The sequence below is a fragment of the Chrysemys picta genome, chromosome 9 (genome assembly GCF_011386835.1).
Source record: "Chrysemys picta bellii isolate R12L10 chromosome 9, ASM1138683v2, whole genome shotgun sequence".
Taxonomy (NCBI): domain Eukaryota; kingdom Metazoa; phylum Chordata; order Testudines; family Emydidae; genus Chrysemys; species Chrysemys picta.
The window spans coordinates 37851825-37876538 of NC_088799.1; the positions used below are offsets into that span (position 1 = coordinate 37851825).

General features: G+C 40.4%; 1 protein-coding gene and 1 long non-coding RNA gene across 4 annotated transcripts in view; one reads left to right on the plus strand and one right to left on the minus strand.

Annotated features, from left to right (window-relative positions):
• Positions 1-1999: 1999 nt before the first annotated feature.
• SGPP2 (sphingosine-1-phosphate phosphatase 2) overlaps positions 2000-24714 on the minus strand; it is an 86165-nt gene continuing 63450 nt past the window's right edge. For all 3 annotated transcript variants that reach the window (XM_065558038.1, XM_065558037.1, XM_008165851.3), the window contains 3 exons: positions 18861-19034; positions 15383-15472; positions 2000-5195 (listed from right to left, as the gene is read on the minus strand). In XM_065558038.1, the coding sequence (XP_065414110.1) occupies positions 4653-5195; positions 15383-15472; positions 18861-19034 (807 nt within the window). In that variant the 3' untranslated portion in view covers positions 2000-4652. The remainder of the gene's footprint in view (positions 5196-15382; positions 15473-18860; positions 19035-24714) is intronic.
• LOC135973700 (uncharacterized) overlaps positions 5195-24714 on the plus strand; it is a 36025-nt gene continuing 16505 nt past the window's right edge. The window contains exons 1-2 of the long non-coding RNA XR_010590672.1: positions 5195-9917; positions 20666-20752. This is a non-coding gene — a long non-coding RNA (uncharacterized LOC135973700). The remainder of the gene's footprint in view (positions 9918-20665; positions 20753-24714) is intronic.

Genomic DNA, 24714 nt, shown 5'->3' on the forward strand with positions numbered 1-24714 from the left:
CAAGAAACTACCATCATTTGGGCTAAGGGTTTGACTGGGGATTGTGACCAGGAGTGGGGCGGGGGGGTGAGAGAAGCACAGGCAAAAAGCAAGAAAGCCAAACAGGAGCCTGTGAGCACAGTGACCCTGGGAAAATCTAGAGCGAGAGCTTTTGGGTCTGTTGGCTAAAGAGGCTTGGAGCTGTAAACTAAGAACCTGTTCCTTTTGTTCTTGGTTCCTCCTGCATTTGGAGAAGGTGGACTTTGTATATTCCTTGTAAATAAGATTGTATCAAATAGAATACCAGAGACTATCAATTTCTACTTCCAACTGGAGCATCCAAAATTTGACTAACTCAGGGATTGGCAACATTTGGCACGCAGCTCGCCAGAATAAGCACCCTGGTGAGCCGGGCCGGTTTGTTTACCTGCCGCGTCCGCAGGTTCAGCCGATCGCAGCTCCCGCTGGCCACGGTTCGCAGCTCCAGGCCAATGGGGGTGGCAGGAAGCAGTGTCCAGCACATCTCTCAGCCCGCGCCACTACCCTCAGCCCTCATTGGCCTGGAGCGGAGAACCGCGGCCAGTGGGAGCCGCCAAACCTGCGGACGCAGCAGGTAAATAAACCGGCCCAGCCCGCCAGAGTGCTTACCCTGGCGAGCCACGTGCCAAAGGTTGCCGATCCCTGGACTAGCTACTCTGGTTGAAGAGTGGCAACACCATCTTTGGCGAGATTACCAGCAAGCAACAAAGCCACGTAGCACCATCGACAGAAGTAGTGTTTGCAGAGTGAACATTTGTTGAGCAAGAACTGGACCTTCTACGTAAGTCACTAAACAGTTATTAGACAATTTTTTTTCCATCACAGACAACCAAATGTGGATCTGAATCAGTGACACAAGGTATTAAACTCAAGTATGTCTTAGGTCTGCCTGTGTTAGGAATCCTCTCCCACCTCTAATGCCTGATATCCAATCACAGAGAAATAGCTGCATACTGACTACAGGGAGAGGTTCTAAAGAAGGCCTCACTTCACAGTAGATCACATACATTGCAGCAAGCCATGTGAAGTCATAACAGTGACCATGTGTGTTAAACTGAGCAGTAGAGGGAGGGCTGGGAGGGTGCAGGATCCTTTCCAAAATTATTTTTAAATACAGAAATGAGAAGGGTTTTTTTACTATTTTGACCCAATCCTTTAAAAAAACAAAAATTTAGTACTTGGACTAATGGTTGCAATGTCTTACCAAGACACTGGAAAATCAGTACCACATAACAGAGGCAGAATGTTTTCACCTGACTGTGCCCAACAGCTGTGCAGGAGAAGAGCACACGTAGCTTGAGGAAGAGAAGGGATTTACTCAAGGCTATTTGGAACCCTATTATGGACTTTTTAGGTAACACAGTTTCTTGATCATGAGACATTTTTTTGTTTATTGCCACCATGTTCTTGACTATAAATTCGCACTAACCTCATGCTGTTTTACACATGAGGGCTCATGCAGAGTTGATCGTGACTTGATACCACAAATATAGAAGTGTTAAACCTCAATTATGCTAGGCTCTAAGTGGCATTTCAAATTGTTAGCTAGTGCTGTTTAATAAAAATAACCATACCTTTTTTCCAAATCTATACTGGTTATGCAGAGGGATTTTTCTAATCTCTGATGTTTAGGGCCACTATTAATCACTGCTTCTCCCGTAATTAAAGGTTTGTACACAGAATTAAAAAAAAAACATTTAATTTCCTGTGGATAGCATATTTATGCTGTTTGAAAGGCTTTTACAATTCTTCTTCCAATCTTTATTAACACCTTGGTGGGATAGTTGTAACTACAGACCATCGACATTAGTGACCATAACATGTCTACCATGGGAGTTTACAGGTTTACTGCAGATGGAGGTGGCAATGGATTGCACAGGTAATGGATGTTTCAAACTTCAAGCCATTCCCCTTCTATATCAACCAATTTTAAAGATTAATAAAGATGTGACAAGCTACAAAGTAAATAAAACCCACCAGCTTTTGGAAATACATTTATTTTAAAGTTTGAAGCAAACCAGGTAAGAATTCTGGAAGAGAACAGTTTGTAGAGGTTGCATAAGTCACATGCAACTGAATGTTACAAAAAATAGAAATGTGCACATACTTTTATAATATACATCTAAGCTTGGATTTATAAAGTTTGATAGCATAGAATAGCCACAGTTCAGAAAAACAATATTTTAACTAAAACTGTATGAAAGACCCAGCTAAACTTAAGCCACTTTTTGAGTCTAGTTGACTTAGTGTTATGAGTTAAGGAATCTTCCACTTATTGTACCTCTTTTCTGCTTTAGTCCCTTTCACTATGACATGAAATAACACCTCTACAGGGCTTCAGATCGTTTGCCTTCATGCAGCCCTATATTATAGAACACCTTTATTAGAAGGTGGTTTAAGGTATTTCTTGTGGTATAGTGGTAAAGTGCAGCTTAATTTAGCTACAGTCTTCTATACATTTTGGTATTGAAGTGTTCATATTTACTAAACGGCTATTAAATTTTGGGTAAGCTGTGTGTGTGTACTTAGCGCTATATTTGAAATGTCAGCTTGTATCTTGTATTCTCCTGGAGTGGTTGCTAACTTTTTCTAAAAGCAAGCATCTCTTCCACATCTACTCAGTGGCGAGTAGGGCAAAGCCATACTGTCTGAATACATGAATCTAAAACTAGCCAACACTGGCAAGTCACCCCATTTAACGCTGCTCACAAATTAAACATTCATTTTACAGGGGAAGATGGTAGTTTTTGTAATGGCCTAGAAGCTCAAACCTACACAAATTTAAAAAAAGCAGTGGCCAATAGGAAAGAGTGATGGCTCTACTTCTTATAAATTATCTAAGAAAAAGGCCCTCAGGCCATGCTTTCAGCTATAAATACAGCAGTATAATATGTAGATTGGCACATTCATAATATGGCAGGGGGGAGTGTAGGAGGAGTCACAGTCTAGCAGTATTATCCATTCAGTGTTGTTGTTTTTTTAATTGAACCACACTCACAGCTGAACTTCTAGCAGCTTATTGGTGCAATTGCTAATGCTTTTTAGTGGCCTGGAAGTCACAGCGGCAGCAGCCACCCTTAACTATTAATGGTCACGAACACGACTATTCTTGTGTACTAATGCAAGATGCATAGAAGACAAATCATAGTGGAGCTTATTAGCACCAGAAAATTATGGCCATTGTATCAATGTATTTTATGGTCACTTGACTATTAATACTCAACACTTTCCATAATACACTTCAAACACTAATTAGTCCTCACAACATCCCTGTGAGGTAGGCAGAAATTATTCTTGCACTTTTAGGGATGGGGGAGCTGAGGCAAGGTGGATAAGTGGCTTTCCCAAGAGGGAATCCATGTCAGCTGGGATATTGATTCAGGAGCACGTGGCTCCCTGTTGTGTGCTCGCTTCCCTAGTTGAAGCATAGCCAAGCAGAATTTTCAGTAATACTTCAGTCAGATTTTTGGTATGAAACATAAAAGAAAAAAGTTAGTTTTCTGAAGAATTCTGATAGGTAAAACAAGTCTGAACAAGGAAAGCTGTCTGTGTACTGAGAAGACAGATTACATCAAGTAGCAAGAACAAAAAATGTCATAAAATTTCAACATTTAACAATTAAGAGCAGTCACAAGGGAAACACACACAGGTAACCTTATCTAGGTTTATGGTTTCTGTGCATGTTTAGTTCCCAAGGGCATCTATTCAGAGAGCTTGACATCTTCGTCAGCAGGACACTTCCACTGAATCCATGCCAGTTTTAAAGCACAGCGTCATGGCAGCATCAGGCCCTACGGCATTTCAAGCCATTCTCATTTTGTTTTTGGCTAACCACCCACTTAGCCAGGCTTACCTCTTTCTGATCACTTCTAATTTCCTGCTACCTTCCCTGTGGATTTGCCCCCCTCAGCAACTTCTTCCTTTGGCTGCCCAATTACCCGGGAGACCACAATATTGAGCATTGATAGGCTGAAGAGTGGAGCTTTAATACTAGGTTGGCAGCTTCTTCCCCACATGAGGCCTCCTCAACCGTGCTGCCCACACATGCACACTTTTTTATTCTTAGTAGTAGTATTTACACTAACCCCAATTCCTGACCACTGTGGAGCTAGTTCTGGCCCTGCAGCAGAATTGCTCTCTTGCATCTGCTACGCCCTACATGGCATGCATAAAACAGAATCCCTTACTTCAATTGTGGGAGGCCATCAGGGATTGCAGGATGCAGTGAGGGAAACCTATCATATCTCCAACCGTGTGAGCATCACCTTTGTGATGTTTCCAAAACAGAGGAGTGAAGTACTGAGGCTGAACCCTGAGTGCCACAACACTGACACTGTAGCACATGCTAACTTTTTGGAAAGTAAACAAAAGCCATACAAACAGGAGTTCTTGGTTTTGTACTCATCATACTAACCACGTGGATCACAGATCTGTAGCTGTGGGTACATACTAGCCAGTAATTTCTAATCTTAAATTATTTACATTCAGTGATTCCCTGGGATATTCAATAGGAGGTATTTTAGGCCAGTGCAGAAAGGCACAACACAATTTTTGGTCAAGTCTTTTCCTTTGTGTAAATTTTTTGCATCTCTAACATAGTTTTGCCATAAACTATTTCTAACATTGCATCGCACTCATATTAACCCTAATAAGTCATGCACTAATGGCACAAGCACAGTAGCACTGAAGCCAACAGAAGAATATGTTATAAATTTGTAGGGCACTTCTATTTCCAGTCGTCGTCTGGCTTCTAGATTGTTGACAGAAACCTGGTACCTAGAACACAACACACGGAGGGCCATGCCTTTGATGAAATAACGTGTGACCAAAAGAATAAAAACACCTACTAAGAACTTTGCCAGCACCACCATCATCATCTCACTGATTGGAGGAAGGTTGAGATGAAGACTTTCGTTGGGATAGTTTGGTGCTGCATATAGGTTATTTAACCAGAATCCTATGGTTGCTCCAGCTCCTGCTCCAAGGACAGTTGTTGTGTCTGCTCGAGTAGGGCTGTAATCCTCTAGTTTGGGATAGTTGTAACATAGGAGAAGGGGCACGACTATGGAAAGTATAGGGCAGAATGGACTAGTTAACATCAAGTGGTCTATGATATCCCATGCAGGATATGTGAGTGCAATTAACGCAGCTGAAATCAGAGTTCCACCAATCACATCCTGTAAACATGGGAATTAAAAAAAAAAAACTTGTTAAAACATGGAAGTATAAACAGGTTATCAGACTATCAAACCAATTTTTCAGTTCAAAAGTCGGGAGTAAATTAGGAAGATGCAGTCTTTACATTTACATTTATCTTTTTTATTATTTAAATGTATACTCTAAGATTGAACACATTATGGTTTTTTCCCCCACAAATACAGTTAACTATGAAGTAAAGCATTAATGTAGTGAGAAACAATAGGAACATTAATAGCAACAAGTATCTTATTTTTTCAAATGAATATGTATCCTGTCCTTCCTCCTCCTCCCCGCACTCCAGTGCACTAATAATGAATTACTTGCCAAAGAGAGAGGAGTCAGAATGTTCAGTTAAAAATATGATCCGAGTGGTTGCAATTCCCTCAGTGCTTCATAAGACTTTATATAGCAAAACAGACCTTTTCTCCTGGCCACATAAAGATTCTACCTACCCAAATTCCCTCTGCAGTGTCAGTTGGCTAGTGTTTTTCACTTATTGCCCAATGATAAACTGCAGCATTTCAGTAATGGCTGAAGTCAAAACTGACTTCCAAATTCATACCCTAAGTACTGAGCTTGCTGTCTTAACCTGCCATCCTATATGTTTTTAATAGACATTTCTGGTCTCCGCTGCGTAACAGGCCACAGTCTTAACTTCTGACAGTCAGCAATTATTTTCTGAGTTTACTTTCCATTAATTACTATTTTTCAGTTACTCCATGATTTAACAACACTGCAACATTTAAGACATTGACATAACCCTGCAAAAGCCCATTGATTTGTACACTACTTTTTAAACAAGGGAGGTAGGAGAAGCACTGTACAGGGCCAATCTACTCAGTGGGCAGAGCTTTGCGGGCCCTACAGTCTAGAAAACTGCTACAGGTGATCAGGATGAACCAGGTTGGCCACATTCAGTGCACATTTCAAGCCCTATATGTTTTCCCACAATACTGAAGTGACAGTAAGTCAAAGAAACCTTTCCCTAAGCAAAGGAATGTATTGGCTAAAACAGTGTCCTTCTTTCAGGCTCAATTCATTCTTAAACTTAGTGTTTTGTAGCCAGAGTCTAGATCCTATGCTGATGAGTGGAAGTATAAACACAGATTAGCTACATAGATTTATGACAGACAAAACAAAATATACAAGAAGGATCGGGGCCAATGTATTACTGCTATAACAAGAGTTCTTATGCATTGTTATTGCCTAAAGGAGCCTGTGCCCAGCCAAACTAGAGAAATGCATCATTTAAATATTTTACATTGTCTTATATCTCTGTAGTTGTTTCCCTGAGTAGGATAAGCAAGATTTTACCCCTTGTACACTTGTTTTTTGAGGGCCAGTTAACTTCTGATAATTAATTAAATGGGAGAAACTATTTGTATGACTTAGTTTCAGGGTCTCTATTAAAACAAGTTTAAACAGCAGATTTCTATTAATGCAAACCTTTCCCCACCCATAATCCCAAAGCTAATTTCATTCCATGGCAACAGGATTATGATTTCTTCGTTTGCACAAGCAGGAGAAAGGTTATATGGTTCCTTTAACAAAAGAAACTTTATATTATTAAAGTTGAGGGAGGAAACAACTGCATAGATATGAGATAATGTAAAATATTTAAATGATGCATTTCTCTAGTTTGGCTGGGCACAGACTCCTTTAGGCAATAACAATGCATAAGAACTCTTGTTATAGCAGTAATTAAAGTCTGGATTGTTAGTTAATTGCCTGAGGCAAGACCATGGAGGTTAAAGTCTAATTTATTAACTGAAATAAATAAGCTGCTTTGAGGACTTTTATAAAGCTGTTGTCAACAATGATACTGGGAAAGGAGACACATGCTACCCTGTGACAAATGCTCTCACTGAAGTTTTGCAGCCTGCTGCAGGTAGGGAGGTCAAAAGCAATACAGAGACTGTTTTCCTCACGAACATAGTTCTATTATCATTATCTAGCTGAAGAACCTGCATAAATAGCAGACTCAGTGTGATATTGCAAAAGCTCTACTCAAGTAAATACTAAAAATTCCCTTGTTTCACAAAATCATAACTTTCTGAAAAGTTCTTTACAATTGACAATTTCTTTGCTTGGTCATTGCCCATAGGTGAATTGTTTTTGAGCAAACTCCATTTAGAGTAATCAAGGCTGGATTTTTATTTTTATTTTTCAGAAATATTTTGTGACAAGCACGTAACTCAAAAATGGGTGAATGTTAGATGCTGAGAATTTTCATGTGCTAGGTTCCAAGCAAATTTGAAATTTAAACAAAAGTAATTCAAAGAATCATTTTTGCATATGATCAGTACAAGTTTCCATTAAGGTTAGCATTACAATTACAAGATAATGATGTAAATACATAATATTGCTTACCAAGATACAACTTGGTACTGCTGTTTTACTATCAAGGATCCACAGTTCCATAAGTGTAAACTGTTCTTAATAAAGGGATTATTAACACTTAATATGCTAAGGCTCTACTTGATCTAGCAAAGAAGGTCCTGGCCTGGGAATCAAGAGGCCTGGGTTATATACTCATGCTCTGACTTGCTGTGTGATTTTCCTCAATATCACTTGACCTCTTCATGCCTCTTTTTCCCCTCCCATCCTTTGTCTGTCTTGTGTATATAGGATGTAAGCTGTTTGGGGCAGGGACTGTCTCTCATGTTTGTAAAGTACCTAGCACAATGTGGCCCCAATTTCTGTTACTCAAAATATAGAATCTGATACTGAAATCCCAGCGTTGTCTACTCTTGTAATTTTAGTCATCAGTCTTGCGACATTTAATGTGTTTCTAAAAGCTCCAGCTCCTGGAGTCTTGGGATTATTTTAGAATCTCAGTTTTTGTTTAAAAAAAACAAGTGTTTTGGGGGGGGGGGGGAAAGCTTGGAAAAAACAGAAAGCAAATAAAAAGAATCCAACATTTACTTAAAAAAAAAAAAAAAAACTCATGACTTTTAAGCCAATCATGATTTTGGGGGCATGACATATGATTTTTATTTTTTTTAAATACTTGGGCTTGGCAATACTGAAGCAACCATAAGTAACCATTCAGTAAATTCAATGTTGTTTTTAAATAGTTGTAGTTTAATGAGTAGCTAAAAAGAGAATCAAGCATCAAAAGCAAACCCGAATTCCACTTCACTTCAGGGGCTTGCATCTCACTCCCTGTCCTCAAGTGAATTACATGAAGTTCATGATGATGATCACTTATTGCTGTCAAAGCTCCAAAACTGAATGTACGTGAACACAAGTAAGTGGAGAGAAAATCACCAGAGGATCCATTAAATAACAAATGGAGATATCCTATCTCCTAGAACTGGAAGGGACCCCAAAAGGTCATTGAGTCCAGCCTCCTGCCTTCACTAGCAGGACTAAGTACTGATTTTGCCCCAGATCCCTAAGTGGCCCTCTCAAGAATTGAACTCACAACCCTGGGTTTAGCAGGCCAATGCGCAAACCACTGAACTATCCGTGTCTCTCTCTCTCTCTCTCTCTCTCCCTCCCTCCCAGAGCCTAACAGATCCTTTTATTAAACAACAACAATAATAAAACCAAGTTAGACATGATCTATAGGTCTGAGTAAGTCTAGCTTGCCCAGGCTCAGAGAGTCTCAGTAGTGTCTGCACAGGGAATGATTAGTCACAGTACTTGTCTGGTAAACATGCAATGACTTTCTGCATGGTGGTAAACACACCTCTTTCTGAGCCATTCAGTCCCATTAAGGGTGCAAGTCTCTGCTCTAAAGCTGGTGCTATGGACTGCTATTAAAAGGTGGTTGATAAACTCAGCGATATTGCCTGATGTTGCATTGGCTAATTAACCAAACTCATAAACTGTTAACCAAGAGAATATTATTTACTCATTTGGAACATGGGGTTATTTCAGACACAGCTTTCCTACTCAGATAACTATGTGTGCACCAACTGCAATCTACATAGTGGTGCAAGCCTAATCTGAACAATAGATGCATGGGAGCGGGGAAGGACCTAATGTGCTATTGACTTTGGCAGCATTCATGCCATACAAAAATCTGTAAAACATTTGCAGTGAATAAACTTCCCTTCCCTCCATCCCCCACCAAAAAGAAAGGCTATGATGTGGCTTTAAAGGATGGCTATAGAAATCTTAATTCTCCTTTATCTTTTCCTCCTACATTAATTTTACTTGTAGTTTTTCTTTTATGAGTAAATGCAATTTTTTTGGTCTCTATTTGTCAACAGTTAACACTACATAGAAAGCCATCCCAGATACTAGATTTCAGGGGCTGAGGGGAAGGAAAGGAAGGTGCTGATGGAGAAGGGTTTAATTGGTTGCTTTAAAAAAACTGAGGAAATACGGAATTCAATTTCTGCATTCAGGTGCTGGTCATTCTGTTCAGAGCACTCTTTTATTTAGAAATATGCCTATACCAATGCCACATTTGATCAGTATCAAGCTGGGTGAAACCCATGGAAAAAAAATCTTAAATTTAAAGATAAATGAGGTGCAAGGAGAAAGTTATGCACCTGTTTATGGCTCTTCATTAACCCAGAGTGCCTTTAATTAGCTAATTAACTACCTAAACTGCAAATATTAAGGCTTATTAGCACACTTAAATCTAAAAAGTTTCTTATACTTTCCAAGGTGCATTTCTCCCCCACATCCTCAGTGGTGACTTCAAGGAATACCTTTTGTAAATCTGAATGTGGATTTCATTGCTGGTAGGTGAAGTCAGAGATTCATTAATTCTTAAAGAATACAATGTAAAAAGGAAGGACTCAGCCTTAGTAGAAATAAGTATATGGTAAGATTCATCCATTTTGCATATGAATAGCTTCTCTTTCCAGTTAATACCTATTTTGCTACCTACACTATATGATCACTAAAGACTGCTTACATTTGGATAATAACTCCTGAACAGAGAACCTCTATTTACTGGGTTGATTAGTTAAAGTTTTCCTTTGTGCACATTTTTATTCTGTCAGTCATTTTATAATGGAATAAAAGAGTTTTGGGTTTTGTTTCTTATGGGAAATTGGATTTAAAAAAAAAATTTGGACTGAAATAATTTGTCGTGCTGCACGATAGAGCATATACCAGATGTATTTCTTCCAGTATACATTTTTGATGGGTTTAAGTTTGTCTGACTAACCTGAGATTTACATACATGCGTGTGTGTGTGCACACACACAATTACTGCATGGCAAACAAGACTGAACTCCCTCTAAAATGATAACAAAGATCTTAACTTGTACATGACTTTTCTATGTAAACGGATAAAGTTTTAAATCTTGATCCCAAAGGCTAATAATACCGAGTGGGTTTTTTTTTTTTTTTTTTTTAATTAAGCACCTGAGTAACTTTGGAACCTTTCAATGAGTCTTGGGCTTTTAAGTGATTAAGTCATTTTTGAAAATGGACCTTATGCTCCTCAGTCATGTAGGTGCTTTTGAAAATGTTACCTAGAGTCAGCAGGAATTTCTTCTAAATATGAGCAATAAACAAGTGAAGCTAATCATTCAAACACATTCTCTAAAAGCTCAATATTCTATATAAAAATATGTTTATTACTATTCTGATAATTTTTTATTGGGCCAACCTCAATTGGGGGGGAGGGGGGGAGAGACAAGCTTTTGAGCTTACACAGAGCTCTTCTTCAGGTCTATCTTGGGGAGAGACCCATGTCTCAAGAAAGTGAATCCTATTTCATCTTGGGTATTCTTTTGCTTACTTTAATTCCTCTGATTGTTTTGTTTGGATATGATATTCTACCACACTACTTGTCCTTAACTGTTGAATAATATTTGCTGCATACAAATATTGGGCAGTTTTCCACGGCGGGTGAAATGACCCTGATACATAGTTTGTATGTCAGTTTGTAAACCATTTAAAATCCCTTCGGGACTAATGGTGCTATTGGAAAAAACCCAAGATGTAACCGAGAAGATAGGTGCACATTGTAGGCTGCGTATTACAGAACAGAATCTGCTTCTTTTCTGTCTTTGTAACTGTATCAGCAATAAATGCATCAATCCTAGAGCTATATTTCTTACACAAATTATTTACTTTGTTTTCAGAGGAAACTCCTTCAGAATTAAATAACAAATTACCTTTAGACTTTTCCTTATATACTGGCCAATGTTTAGGTAGGATAAGATATTATTGCTTTTTAAATCATGGCAGTATATATTGTGAACTGCAGTACTGTTGCAAAATTAAATGTGGCTCTCAAGCGACTGTGTGCCTCTACCATCTCATGTAGCTTTTTGGAGACAGGAACATGTGCATTACAGTCAAGGGGAAACTGAGCTCTGCTGTGATCACTAATGCAAAATGGGTTAGTTTGATGCATTAGGAAATTCCCAATGCTGGCACTGAAGGGTTAAAAGGATAAAAGCCTTCCCATGGTGTATTTTTAGTGTTGTCTGCAGTTGTGATGTGGTCTGTGATGTGATTCCTTATGCCTCAGTGTTATACTGTTCCACAAATGAAAGTCGGCATACATAGTTTTCATATCCTAGTAGATGCAGATGAATTTTGTCCCCTCCCCCCACCCATTCTACTGATCTTTAAACAGTGCACCAAGTCCTGTTTGCCTCACTCCTGCAACTGAAGTAAGTGATCAAGGATATCAAGAGTTGGCTCAGAGTTTTCAGGCAAAAAATCTGGAGGAGATTTTCATAGATACCACTGGAGGTAGGCTCCAGACTCCCATTGACTCTTAATTGGAGCACCTAATTGCCCTTTATGCCTTTTAAAAACCTCCTCCTAATTACAGAATCTCTGCCTCAAAAGTTAATCAAGAGTTTGGTTGTGCCTTTGAGTGACAAGTATTAGGGGGTAGCTGTATTAGTCTGTATCCACGAAAACAACAAGGAGTCCGGTGGCATCTTAAAGACATCTGAAGAAGCAGGGCCAGCTCCAGTGTTTTTGCCGCCTCAAGCGGTGGGGTGGTGGGGGGAGGGGGGAAGCTGCGATCGGCAGCACTTCAGCAGCAGCTGTATCGCTGCTACTTCATTCTTTGGCGGCAGGTCCTTCCCTCTGAGAGGGACCGAGGGACCTGCCACCGAATTACCGCCGAAGAGCCAGACATGCCGCCCCTTTCTGTTGGCCACCCCAAGCACCTGCTTGCTGAGCTGGTGCCTGGAGCCGGCCCTGTTAAGAAGTAAGCTTTTGTGGGTAAAAAAACCTCATGCCCAAATAAATCTGTTAGTCTTTAAGGTGCCACCAGACTCCTCCTTGTTTTTGAGTGACAGTTTCTCTGATTTACATACAGAATGTCACTAATTCTCACTTTGCTAGTTCTTCACACTTTATAATTTGCAATCCCCCAAAACAGTGGCATCTTCCCACTTCTCAACCAAGGTTCATTATTAGCAGATGTTGTAGAAGGTTCTCATAATAATAGGTGCGCTGGAACAATATGTATAATGAGGGTGCTGAGGGCCATTGAACCAGACTTAAACCCTGTATATGAAGGAAACCACTTCAAACCAGGCGGTGCAGCAGCACCTCCAGCACCCCTAATTCCAGCACCTATGTGTATTAGTAAGGGCTTCTCTACACTAACAAGCTATTCTAGTTAACTATACTAGTTAAAGCAGTACAACCCCCTAGAGTGTAAATTCAATTATTAGTAAAAAGGTGCTTTTACACCAGTATAGCTATTCCCATCCTGTACAGGGAAGAACCATAATGGCGTAAGTCACCATAATGGCATCCACATTAATCCTTCTACAGATATAACTATTTCAATAAAATAAACACACCCAAAAACCATCATGCTCCTAACCAAAATACTTCTACCAATAAAACTGCAAGTATACATCAGACCTTACATTTCCTTACTTTTACAGCTTATACTAAAATACATTTATTACATTGTGTGCTATTATTAAAACTCAAAGCAACCAAGTAAATGCTGTGTTGCGATATTCTTGCTAATTTTTGTAAATTACATGTGTTCATTCACTTGCTAAATTTGAGAAATTCAGTAAACCTCAGTGAATCAGCATGTTTTGTGTGAATATTTGCTTGAAGAAAATATTGATTTCACTACAGATGTGTTCATGCACCTTCAGTGCTAGTTTTCCATCAATAGTCTAGTGACAAATGTAGGTGGACAAAACCTTTTGAGGGGAGTAAACTGAGCTCAAATGTGATCATTTGCACCAGAAACCCAATTCTAAGAATTATTGTTTCTGCTTCCTGATGAGCATATGATGTGACCTGTGTCCAAACTTGGATTTAGAATACTGAATAATTACACTGAACCGCTTGAGGAGCAGTTTTCAGACAGTTATTCATAGAAATTTGACAAATTGTTCTGGAATAATGAGTAAAATATTGAGAAGAACCTTAAATTGCCCATGGACAATTTGTGAACAGAAAGAGGCTACATTTGTGAAATAATTATTCTATGTGAATTATTTCCTCAGCTCCACTCACTAGCATGCCATTTTTTTTAAGACTAAGACTCTCTACTGAAATATGTTTCTCGCTGTTAAACTAAGGAGTTGGGGCTTTAGAGGCAATCTGAGATAGGCACAAAGGGCTTTTTCTTTTTTACCCCAAACTCTATCTGAATTTAGAAAAGTCTCTTTCATTATCATGGAACACCAACGGAAATATGTTAAGAATTTTTACTGATTGACTTAGGGTCACTAGTTAAATCTAGACTGGAGACATCCTCTCTTTTTTAAGACATTGTTTTGATCCAGTAAGGTTGGAAGGAAAGGTCAGGCCATATCTCATGGACAACCACCATTTTATTAGGAATTTATTTGTTTTACAATGCATCAAATTTATGTCTTCATAACAACTAATACAATTACTTTATTCATAATTCAGACTATACAATATTTCTTCATATACTATTAATGATGCATTATGTAAGTTGAAAATATTTTCATACACTGAATTTCATATTTAGGAAAGTGCTGCACATCTCTGCTAATTACGGACCAATTACAATAAAGCTTCCTGTTATTACGGAGGCCACTAATGACTCCTTAATTAAGGTTTACATTGACATGTGTACTTAACAGAAAAGTTAATGTCATAGTTATGTCATAACCTACCTTAGCTCCATGTACACAAACAGGAAACTACCACACACACAATACTGTTAACTTGCTTAAGGACATTTCCAATCAATGCAATCACTGAATGTCCAGGACATCAACAATTAAATCAAGATTCACATTCACACCAACCTCACCTCACCTCACCTGCCTTTTTATCTAAACACCATAATACCCAACACTCCACCAGGCTCCTCAGCTGCGCAACAAACTCCCTTTCAGTTACATATTTATCAACCAAAGTGCACACATCCAGATTCTCAAATGCACTGAAATACACAAGCTTAACCCCAACTTCAGCTACATTCAGATATCTCCCTAGAGGAAATTTTATAATGAGTCATTTGTACATGAAAAAGCATGTGGTCAGAATTCAGGTTGTGCATTTGTGTGTGATTATGAGAAACTGGTTGTGTATATTATGGTTGGTTAGGTACTGGAATTCAAAGGGAGTTTCTTGTGGAGCTGGAGAGTGTGTTTTGGGGGCAAGGTATACACAATGAGGTTGATTTGGGTGGAAATCTTGCTTAACTAACAATTTCCTGGATTTTTAATGATTGTGTTTTATGAGAAATGCATTGGGGAAAGTTTTTAAGTTGAAGTTCACAATGCTTTGTGCATGGGATAACCACAGTGACGAGCACTGGCACTCCTCCAGAAGTACTAACTATTGGGCTAGTCTACAGCCACCTTCTACTCGGTCAAACTGTTAATCAACAGAAAGTAGCTTATGACCATGGGAGACAGAGCTTCATGGGAGCAGGACCAACATTATGGAAGTCGCTAGCAGTTAAAATAACCACTTGCCTTTCCGCATTCAGAGTGAAATGCCAATCCACCTTTTTGTCCTACTGTTCCTATAAGAGTACCATTTATGCACTGTCACTGCAATACTATTTCACACACCTAGAGCTGTGTGTATGTTTAAAAAATACCTTTTTAAAATATATTTTTACAGAAAAAATCCCAACATTCCCTCTAGTTGGTAGGGAAGGAAGCCAAAAATATGATTTTTTCCGCCACTCCTCAGAGTGCTTAGATACTAAGGGGATGGGTGCCAGTAAAATAACACAGACAGAAGGACAGTATATCTTTATCCTTACCAGTACAGTGTGCATTCCAGTGTAAAGTCTGCTGAGACACACCAGAGTAGAAAATACAAATGCTGCCATTAGTCCTAACACAAGTGAGTACTGTAGAAAGAAAGAGAAATGTTACCAGCATTCAGTTAAGTACATATATTGTCTGTCAGTACCTAAAATAAATTATCCAATGGCCATCACCCACATGGTAATCTAGAATCAGAATGCGAGTTCTAATGTTCCAGAGAGCTAATGTGTATCAGAGTTATGCATTCAGATACTCTCAGGCTGAATGTTGGCGGCACTGTATCATGCTGAAAGCTACGTTATTACTTGTAGCCTGTGGAAGGTCTTAAGATTCCATTTTCCCCACTGGAAGCTAGGTCTAATGATGGCATGAATGAGCTATGGACGATATGGCACCTGTAGATTTCTTTTTTCTTAACGTACAATAGAAGACCATCCACAAAATCTAGTAGTTCTTGCACTAAGTGATTCTGCATTAGAGAGATTTTTTTTTTTTTTTTTTTAGAAAAAAAGCAAGGTACAGAGCAGTTGCTCAAGTGATTGCCTGAGAGCGAAATGTGATACCCCTACTGTCTGACACAAACTGTGATCAATAGTTCTCGGGGGTGGGGTGGGGGGGGAATCAATGGCTAGCCTAAAACTGTAATCCAGTTATTATAGCAGTCTAACCATAATATCAAACTTTCTTGTGTCATCTAAGGTTTATATAAGGTTTATTCATTTTATTCTTTCTCAGAATGGCCTTACCAACATGGAATCAACTATTTAAATGGTTTGGTAAAGTATTTTCAGATTATAGAGAGGCGAGAAATCCTTGGTAGAGAACTAGGTTAATGGATTAGCCTTTCACCCCTTCATTCAAATCCTGGCTTAGGTCATCCATGCAAATGAGTCTGATGGCCTCATCTTCGCTCCAATAGGACATTTGTCCGTATAACAAAAATCATCACTCGATTGGCACAATTGACTCAGAGTGCCATGACTAGATGGATGGTATGGGGTGATTGTAGGTCAGGTCAGAAATGCTTTTGCAGAGCTATACGTTTGACAATTTACTGATGTGGCCCCACAGTCACTGTAGTATCCAAGACCCTCCTGTGGAAAGCTTGATCTGTGACTGCACACACTGGTCTGACTCCCTTTAATGTTTTCCCCTCACCCTCCTGAGCCTCAGTGTTACCTCCTAAATAGAGTATTCCCAATTTATTCCTTCCTCCTCACACAGTTCCGGGGCTGATGAAGGATTACTAATGAGCAATTGCAGCTCTAGATGACATCAAAGGAATGTACCAGTAGATATTTTCGAATGGAAACAATTAAAAAAATTGTTTTATGGTGGTCTGTATTTTACAGTAAGTACAATACAGCTATTCAGAAGATATAGGTTGCAATATTAGTGCACAAATTCATATATGGGTGAAAATAAAGAACTGTAATGACTAAGCTAGTATGGATGTGTACTGCTGCCCTCTGCTGGGCAGGGTCAGAACTGCCTAAATGGGTGCCGTGGCCCGGTACTGCTAACAGATAAAGAAGTTTTCCTTTAGTTCAAGTAGTAGGGTTTAGCACAGGGGTGGGCAAAATACGGCCCATGGGCCAGATCCAGCCCATCTAACATTTCTGTCTGGCCTCCTCTGCCCCCTCGCAATCTCCGAGTCTGGGCCACTAAAAGTCCCGTGGTGCAGCGGGGTGCTCAGGCAGGCTGCCTGCCTGCCATGGCCCCACACTGCTCCCGGAAGTGGCTGGCTGCTGCTGGCACATCTCTGTGTGCCCCCCTGGTGGGGGGGGGGGGGGGAGAGAGGCCGCTCTGCCCCACCCCCATCACTGTCCTCACAGCTCTCAGTGCCTGGAAACCAGCCAATGGGAGCTGTGGGGGTGGTGCTTGCGGGCTTGGGCAGCACACGGAGACCTGCTGCCCCGCTTCCCCCAAGGGGCGCGCAGAGACGTGCCAGCAGCAGCCAGCTGCAGCCACTTCCTGGAATGATGTGGGGCCACTGCATGCAAGCAGCCTGCCTGAGCCCTGCTACGCCACCAGCTGGGAGCCACCTGTGGTAAGCGCCTCCTGGCCAGAGCCTGCACCTCGCACCCCCTCCTGCACCCCAATCCCCTGCCCCAGGTCAGAACTCCCTCCTGCACCCAAACTCTCTCTCAGACCCTGTGCCCCCTCTTGCACCCAAATCCTCTGCCCAGCCCAGATCCCCCTCCCAGACCCTGCCTCCCCTCCATTAATATAGTAGAAATGTGCGCGGCCCATGACAACTTACCAAAATTCATGGAGTGGCCCCCCTGTGAAAATTCTTGCCCACCCCTGGTTTAGCAGGAGTAAGACCAGAGCTCTAGGCATGCTGTCATTATGAACTCCTGGTAGCCATGTTATATAGCACAGTGGCAAATGTGAAGTTCTAAGTGGTCCTAAGTTTGTGACAATTTCTTCATTTTTGTAGAACAGTAGCACATGACCTGTTTTTCTAAGGTGCTGAGCTCGCACACCCCCTTGAAATCCATGTTCTGCAGCTTTGCCAATTGGGTCACTATACTAAGATTATGTCCTCAATAGAGCAAGAAGAAAGACGTTGTGCCTCACGCTCACATTGATTGTACACCCTCACTATGTACTATTCAAGTGAGTTTCTCTAGTTCTTGTCAATATTTTAAAGGTACATGGTAACAAGAAGAGGAAAATCTACACACAGCCTGACTTGTCAAACCTGACTTCCCCAATGAGGCTTTTTGATGAGGATTCTCTGAGTAGCCCACAATAATTGTGAGTGTGCCGTGAACTGGACAGTGTTACTTAGCCATCAGGTCTTGGTAATATTTTCCAATAATACGTTAAAATATTTTATAACAACTATTTAATTTGAAAAGTGCAACAGGACCATTAAAGGGATTAAATTTTTAGAGGAATTTCACAAAAATATTTCTTCTGCATCCGACATTATCATTGTCAACGGCAGTAGAGAGCCCCTCTGGTGTCCATGGGACTTTGCAGCGTTTCGGGGGGAGGGGGCGGGACTGCGCACTCCGGTGGATCAAAGCAAGTTCGATATAACACGGTTTCACCTATAACGCGGTAAGATTTTTTTTTGTTTTGGCTCCCGAGGACAGCGTTCTATCGAGGTAGAGGTGTATTTCAGTGTAACTGTACAATACAAGACATACTTCATACTATGACTGTTGTGAAGAATTCCTTCTGAGCGATGCAGTTTAAGTGGTCAGTACTTAGTGAAAACACAGAACATTTCCCTGAAGCTTAACACAGTAACAAAGCCCAACAATGACACTGAGCTAGTGCCATCCCAAATGAGTTGGGAAATTTTCTACGACAGTTCTTGTCATATCTAGTAGTAACCCATTACAACAGTAGAAGGTAGGAGTGAGTAATGATGGAAGTCTTGGTGGGTAAAAGCATTGGACCTTTTCATGCTCGCTGCCATTCAATGGGATCAGATGCATGCTTGTTCCTCCTTACCTTGTTTTGGTTTATTGTTGCAATACAAAATGTGAAGGAAATGGATGTAGCTGCCATGGCATGGGTGGATGGCATTCCATATTCTGCTCTCATTTCCAGCTTCACAACAGGCGGTGAATGAGGACGAGGCCACTTCAGGATGTCCTTAGTGACTTGGCCTATGTACATAACAATCTGGGGGGAAACAGAGCACATAATTAGCTAGACCTGTTAAGGCGAGGGAATTCTCACTCCACTCACACAAAGGCCTAATTTCAGTCTCAGCTACATGGGCAACTATTGCAGCATATCATGTAAAATCCACTAGTCTGAGATCAGAATTTATCCCCAGAATAACTAAAGAGTACTTCATTATACTCGCACATGAGAGGAACAGCGGTTTTATTGCACAGTGTTGTCAGTGGATCAGATCTGGGACCAGAAGGATGTTACTCAGAAGAGGTACAGCATGGATAAGCAAGTCACAGTATGAGACAAGTGGCTCCCAACCTCCAGCGTCATTTGTTTCCTCACCACTAACACATTATTAAACATTTATTTTAAATGTAAAGGTTTCTCCTCCTCCATTCATAACCACTCGACTCTGAGCAAAGAGGCAGATTAGAGACTTCCTTATTACATATTTTTCAGGCCCAGGAAATTATCATGTTTCATCTTTGAAATATACACTTAATTTTTTTTTAAGTTCTCCCTGCAAGGATTAATTCCACCCTGATGTCTGGCATTTTTCAATTCTGCCAGCCCCAAAACATGCCATCAAAACACCATCTAGAAGCACCCACAGGCAGTGGTGGGTAAACTGTTTTGACATCTTTGGGTGGACACGTTGGAGAAAGCAGGATAGGCAGTACTATGTTCGCAAAGTTTCTCCTCCTGCCAGACTTCCTGGTAACAAAGAGCTTTCATGCACTGCTTGGACAATTCCAAGTAACTGAGCCACTTTGTAATACCAGAAAGAGCTAGGTCAGGGAACTATTAATATGTTATTAACCACTGAAGTACAGATGTTGTTTGAAATATTTTTATTAATCAAAGGGAAGAAAAAAGTTATCCTCTCAAGCAGTTATTGCTTGTAAGCAGGTAGAGAGACTAAAAGAAAAGATATAGCTGTTATCAGTGAAGTCCCCCATCTCCCCCTAATGGATAGTACTTGTGATCAGAAAATAAAATAAGTTAACATAGCAGAAGACATACATAGACTCCAACTTTAGGCTTCAGCTCAACCCATGGTCCTGGATGTGGTGTGTGCTCTTCCCAAAAACAGGATTATAAACCACCACCCTTCAAGCCATCTGAGCATCTGTGTAAGAAGGAGAAGCTAAGCAGAAGTTAATTCTTTATTCATTAAGGATCAGTTAGTGCTTCAGCACCCTTTCCCAATTACAGTGATGTAAACCTGAAGGCCCTGTGCTCTCTGCACCTCTGACTATGAGGTTACTATATAAAATATTGCTTTTGAAACAAGTCTGCTTAGAATGTTAGTATGTCCTTTGCTGCCGGGTATCAGCATTTTTAAAGAATGGAAAACAAACCTTCTTTAGCCTTTTTGCCATGAGGATGGTGCAGCTAGAGATATGCAAAGTAAGTCTCATAAAACAAAATAAAAACTCTACATAAAAATTAGATTCAGCTGTGACGGTCTATCATGGAAACTATTCAATTACCGTATACGATGATTCTTTGTTCTGCCTCTAGCACTGCGTGACGAGAAGTTTTCTTAAAAGCATAATTTTTTTTAAACTGGTCTTGGTCATGAAATATTTATAATAGTGCTAAGGTTGTTTTTATTTCATTTTCTATTTCAGAAGTGATTTCTCCTTATAAGGAGAGGCCTTGAGACTCAGGAACCTGCACTCAATCTACTTTTGAAAACAAAATCTGGCCTATACAAGGTAGCTATGAGACCAGACCATTGTGATCAAAATGTCATAACCAAACATCCCCTGAACTTTGGGGAAATAAAGATCTGGGTCCTCTCTCTGTTGGAGGGGACAGACCCTAGTAAAAATGATTCCCTTGAGGTTTTATATCATTTAACCCCTTTGTTGTCTCATGAATTAGTATATATGGCCAATTTAATATCATCAATATGGCCCTACTGATCTTTTCCATTTCACAGTAGTATTCTGGGAGTGGGTTTTAAACAGTTTGGGCCCCAGACTGTTCACAGCATACAGTGGGTCAAAGAGAGATGAAAATCTTAGTGGATTTCTGTAGTTTAAAATTCTGTGCCATTTCCAAGCAGCGGCGCATTTCCATGAACCGATTAAATTCCAGAACTAAAAGCAAAAATTCTCTCTGATGGGTCGGGAAATGTATTCCACTATTATTATGAAGCTACTGTTTTTGGCATTAGCCTAGAGTTAAGGCAGGGCAAGCCATACTGAGATGGATTATTATTGATGTGAAAGCAGAGGTGGGAAGTCCCTTGCAAATGCAATATAATGAATGGAAGTAATTAAGATTCATCTCTAATGTTTTTTAAATGACAGCTTAGACTAGAAAACACGTCATTTTAAAATTTAAAAGCTCATGCTGCTACCATTATATATTAGGCAGTGGAAGGCATACGCTAAGCCTTTGGGCGTGTGTCTAAGAAGTCAATGTGCCTGTACTGCCTAGAACAGTGTAATGAGGGCAACACTGTATTGAGGGCAAAGATACTGCAAGTCTCCTATAATCCAAGCTTTCTTTAGGAAGGGTGAGGGTGATGTGGGTAAATCAAGATTGGGCAGGGGGAGGGAAACCTGGAGGCATGGGAGTGGTAGTACCAAGATAAAAATCTAGACAGCAGGGCACTTAATCTTCAATCCTTGACTTGAATCACTTATTTGCAAAGTGTCTCAGAACCTGTGATGGCTGTGGAACAAGTTTAGCATAGCTAGAGATGGCCACAACCATAGATCAAGTAATTTTGGGATTGGGTAAGGTCACAAGATCACAGGAAAGTGTAACAGGTTCCTTTGCGAAGGCTGGGAATTGGCATTTCAGTGAAGGCTCTCCAGTTGTAGTTCTTTTTTCACTCTAAATAGAAGACATTTGCTCACACTTCCAGAGGCACCTCAGACTCCACACAAGGACAGCTCTTGTAAGAACTGTAGGTCAGGTTCTGTTCTTGGTTACACTGATATACGTCAGTGAAAGAATTTGGCCAAGAGACAGTCAAGTCTGAAAAATATTCTACAGCAATGACCAGCAAATATAGATGACTGCAGCAAGATAGATACATATGGTTGGTTTTACAATTAAAAAGTATGCACCATAAAAGTAAGCTTTTTATATACTTTCTCAGAGCCTTCCTATGAATTTTCAACATATCTCCCAGTTGTCTTCACAGGAGTGTAGAAAAAATTAGGATGTTGGTGGGGCTGACCCTGATCTTGCCTATGGCAAAACTTTGACAATCTCACAAGAATCTTCAGAACTTCTGTAAGTAAAATCCATTCCAACAGACCCTACATGCCTGCAAAACTTTCCATCAACAATCTCTCCTGGAAAATCTACCTACTGGCCCCCACCCGAAAGCTTAGAAAGGAAAAAAGGAACAGGCTTTGAAAAGTTGGGTGAGAAGACAAAATTTGTCATTATACAAATATACAGAAAAAGAATTAGCCAGAGCCTCACAGAAAGAAACCTTTGCCCAAGCGAAGTACCATCTCCCTGCTTTGGTGCTCAATTTTGTTTCTTTCCTGTGTGGCTAGTGTTCAACAGGTAGCTAGGGAACTATGTTTTTGGCTTTAACTGCTTTGCTTCTAAGTTTATTTCTAGGATGCACTCTGTTCCGTTCAATTTGAGTGATGCAGATCAATTGCTTTTTTTTCCCTGCAGTTCTGGTGGAAAACAACAAACAGGCAATTTCAGCATAAATCATTTTAATTTGCACATTAATAAATGTATTTTGTTTGTCTTGGCGTGTGGAATTTGTCTGAACCTAAAGACTCCTCTTTTCCATTACTGAAGTAAGAAAATCAAGAAACATAATGGATTGTGCAAGACATAATTAACTTGAGGAGACAGTTACAAAGCAATGCATGGGGATTTAAGTTGAGTGATTCATGAAATGTGGTGGGAGGAGCATGGCTAATTCCCTTTATGTTGTTTTGAAAACTTAAGGAAGTGTGTCTAAATACAAGGTACCTCACAGTTTGGGGCTGTTTTGCTTTTGCAGCATAGTGTTTTTAACTCTTTCATTCCTGAATTATTTGCAAGCCAAGTTGGGATGCAAGTTCATAAGGGAAAATGGGACTACTGAGGTTAGTATGGAAACAATAGAGATTGGATATTAGCAGGAGGGAGGGATGAAGAGCCGAAGGAACTCTGAGGCATCTGGGAAGTGAGACGGTAGGATGGAGTCATGTCCAAGATCACAGTGGAAGGACTAAGGCAGCTAACGGTTGGGCCAGGTGCATATTCAGAGGCAGAGGGTTGAGTGAGCAGAGTCAGGCTTTTTTCCCTCCTCTTTATATAGTAAGTCACGCACAGTACCACTTCTCGGCAGTGTCCTTAACTGCCTCCCTCACAGGGGTGTCATGGGGCCTCATTAATGCTTATCTGAATTCATTTCCTCTTTCTGGCACAGATTCCCAACATGACCCTAGCCAGATTACTTTGTCTCACCATGCCTCTGTACAATGGGGATAACACATCTTTTCTGTCTGAGTTTAGATTGTACCCTCTTGCAGGCAAGGGCCAACTCTTACTATGTGTTGTACAGTGAGTAGCACAAGGCCCCAGTCTATAATACTACCCCTCAAACTCCTACTCCTCCTTCTCCCATATAGATCAGTTAAAGATAGTAAAAAGCTGGATTGAAGAAGAGTATGTTGCAATTACAGCCAAAGAAAGTAGATGGTCTAGCACACCTTGCAGGACTACTGTATTATAGGTAGCTTGTTCCATAGTCAAAGCCCGAAGGGATCACAACAATATCCTAGTTCTGGCTTTCAACAAGTGGCATCATGACTAGAGACGTACTTTGCACAGTAGGTGAAATGTCAAATGGTCTGGCATAGATCTTCACTGAAGCTTGAGATTTAGCTTATGACTCCCATAATTCTAAAGCTGCAATATTATACTGTTTTATACTATTAGCACTGCATTTGTATATACTGCTGAGAAGGGGGCCTGCTGAGGGTTACAGGAAAGAGAGTGGTTTTCTTCCCCCCCCCCCCCCCCCATCCTCCCCTCCCCTCCCAAGTCAGTTTTTTTCATGTCCTTCTGTGAAAAGGAGCTCTGCTCTCTCCATGCTGCAGTGCAGGTGTGAAGACACTGAGCATCACATTGCAATCATTTTATTTTCCTGAAGTCAAAGCATGTTCAGAGTGTTCTTACTGAACATTCATTTCTGCTATTTCAAAGCTAAATTTCTTCAAATTAGCGTGTACACACACACACACACACACACACACACCCCAGATTCAGGACTATGCATGTATTAGATCTGCACTTTTTTAAAATGAAAGCTGTTTGAACTGGGTGCAAGAAATATGAAAAATTACTTAGGTGAAAGTTGTACCCTTCGCTTCCATTCTGCACTGAGAATTCAAATAGTTGAACTAAGTGAGAGGAACACTTGAAAACTTCCCCTGGCCCTGGGGCCCAGAATGTCTATCGGTGGGCCTGCTTGACAATGAGCAGCAACAACAAAAGGATAGTAACAGCAAGTCCTGCGTTGACAAATCATCACATCTAGCAGTCCCTACCCCTTCATCTGAAACAGCAACCTGACCAGTGTCAAGAACAGAATGCAACTCCACAGCAATTTGCATTTTTAAATAGTGATAAAGAGTAAATCAGCCTGGATTTGAAATTTGCTTTGCTGTAGTCACATTAAGGTACTCTCCTCATCTACATC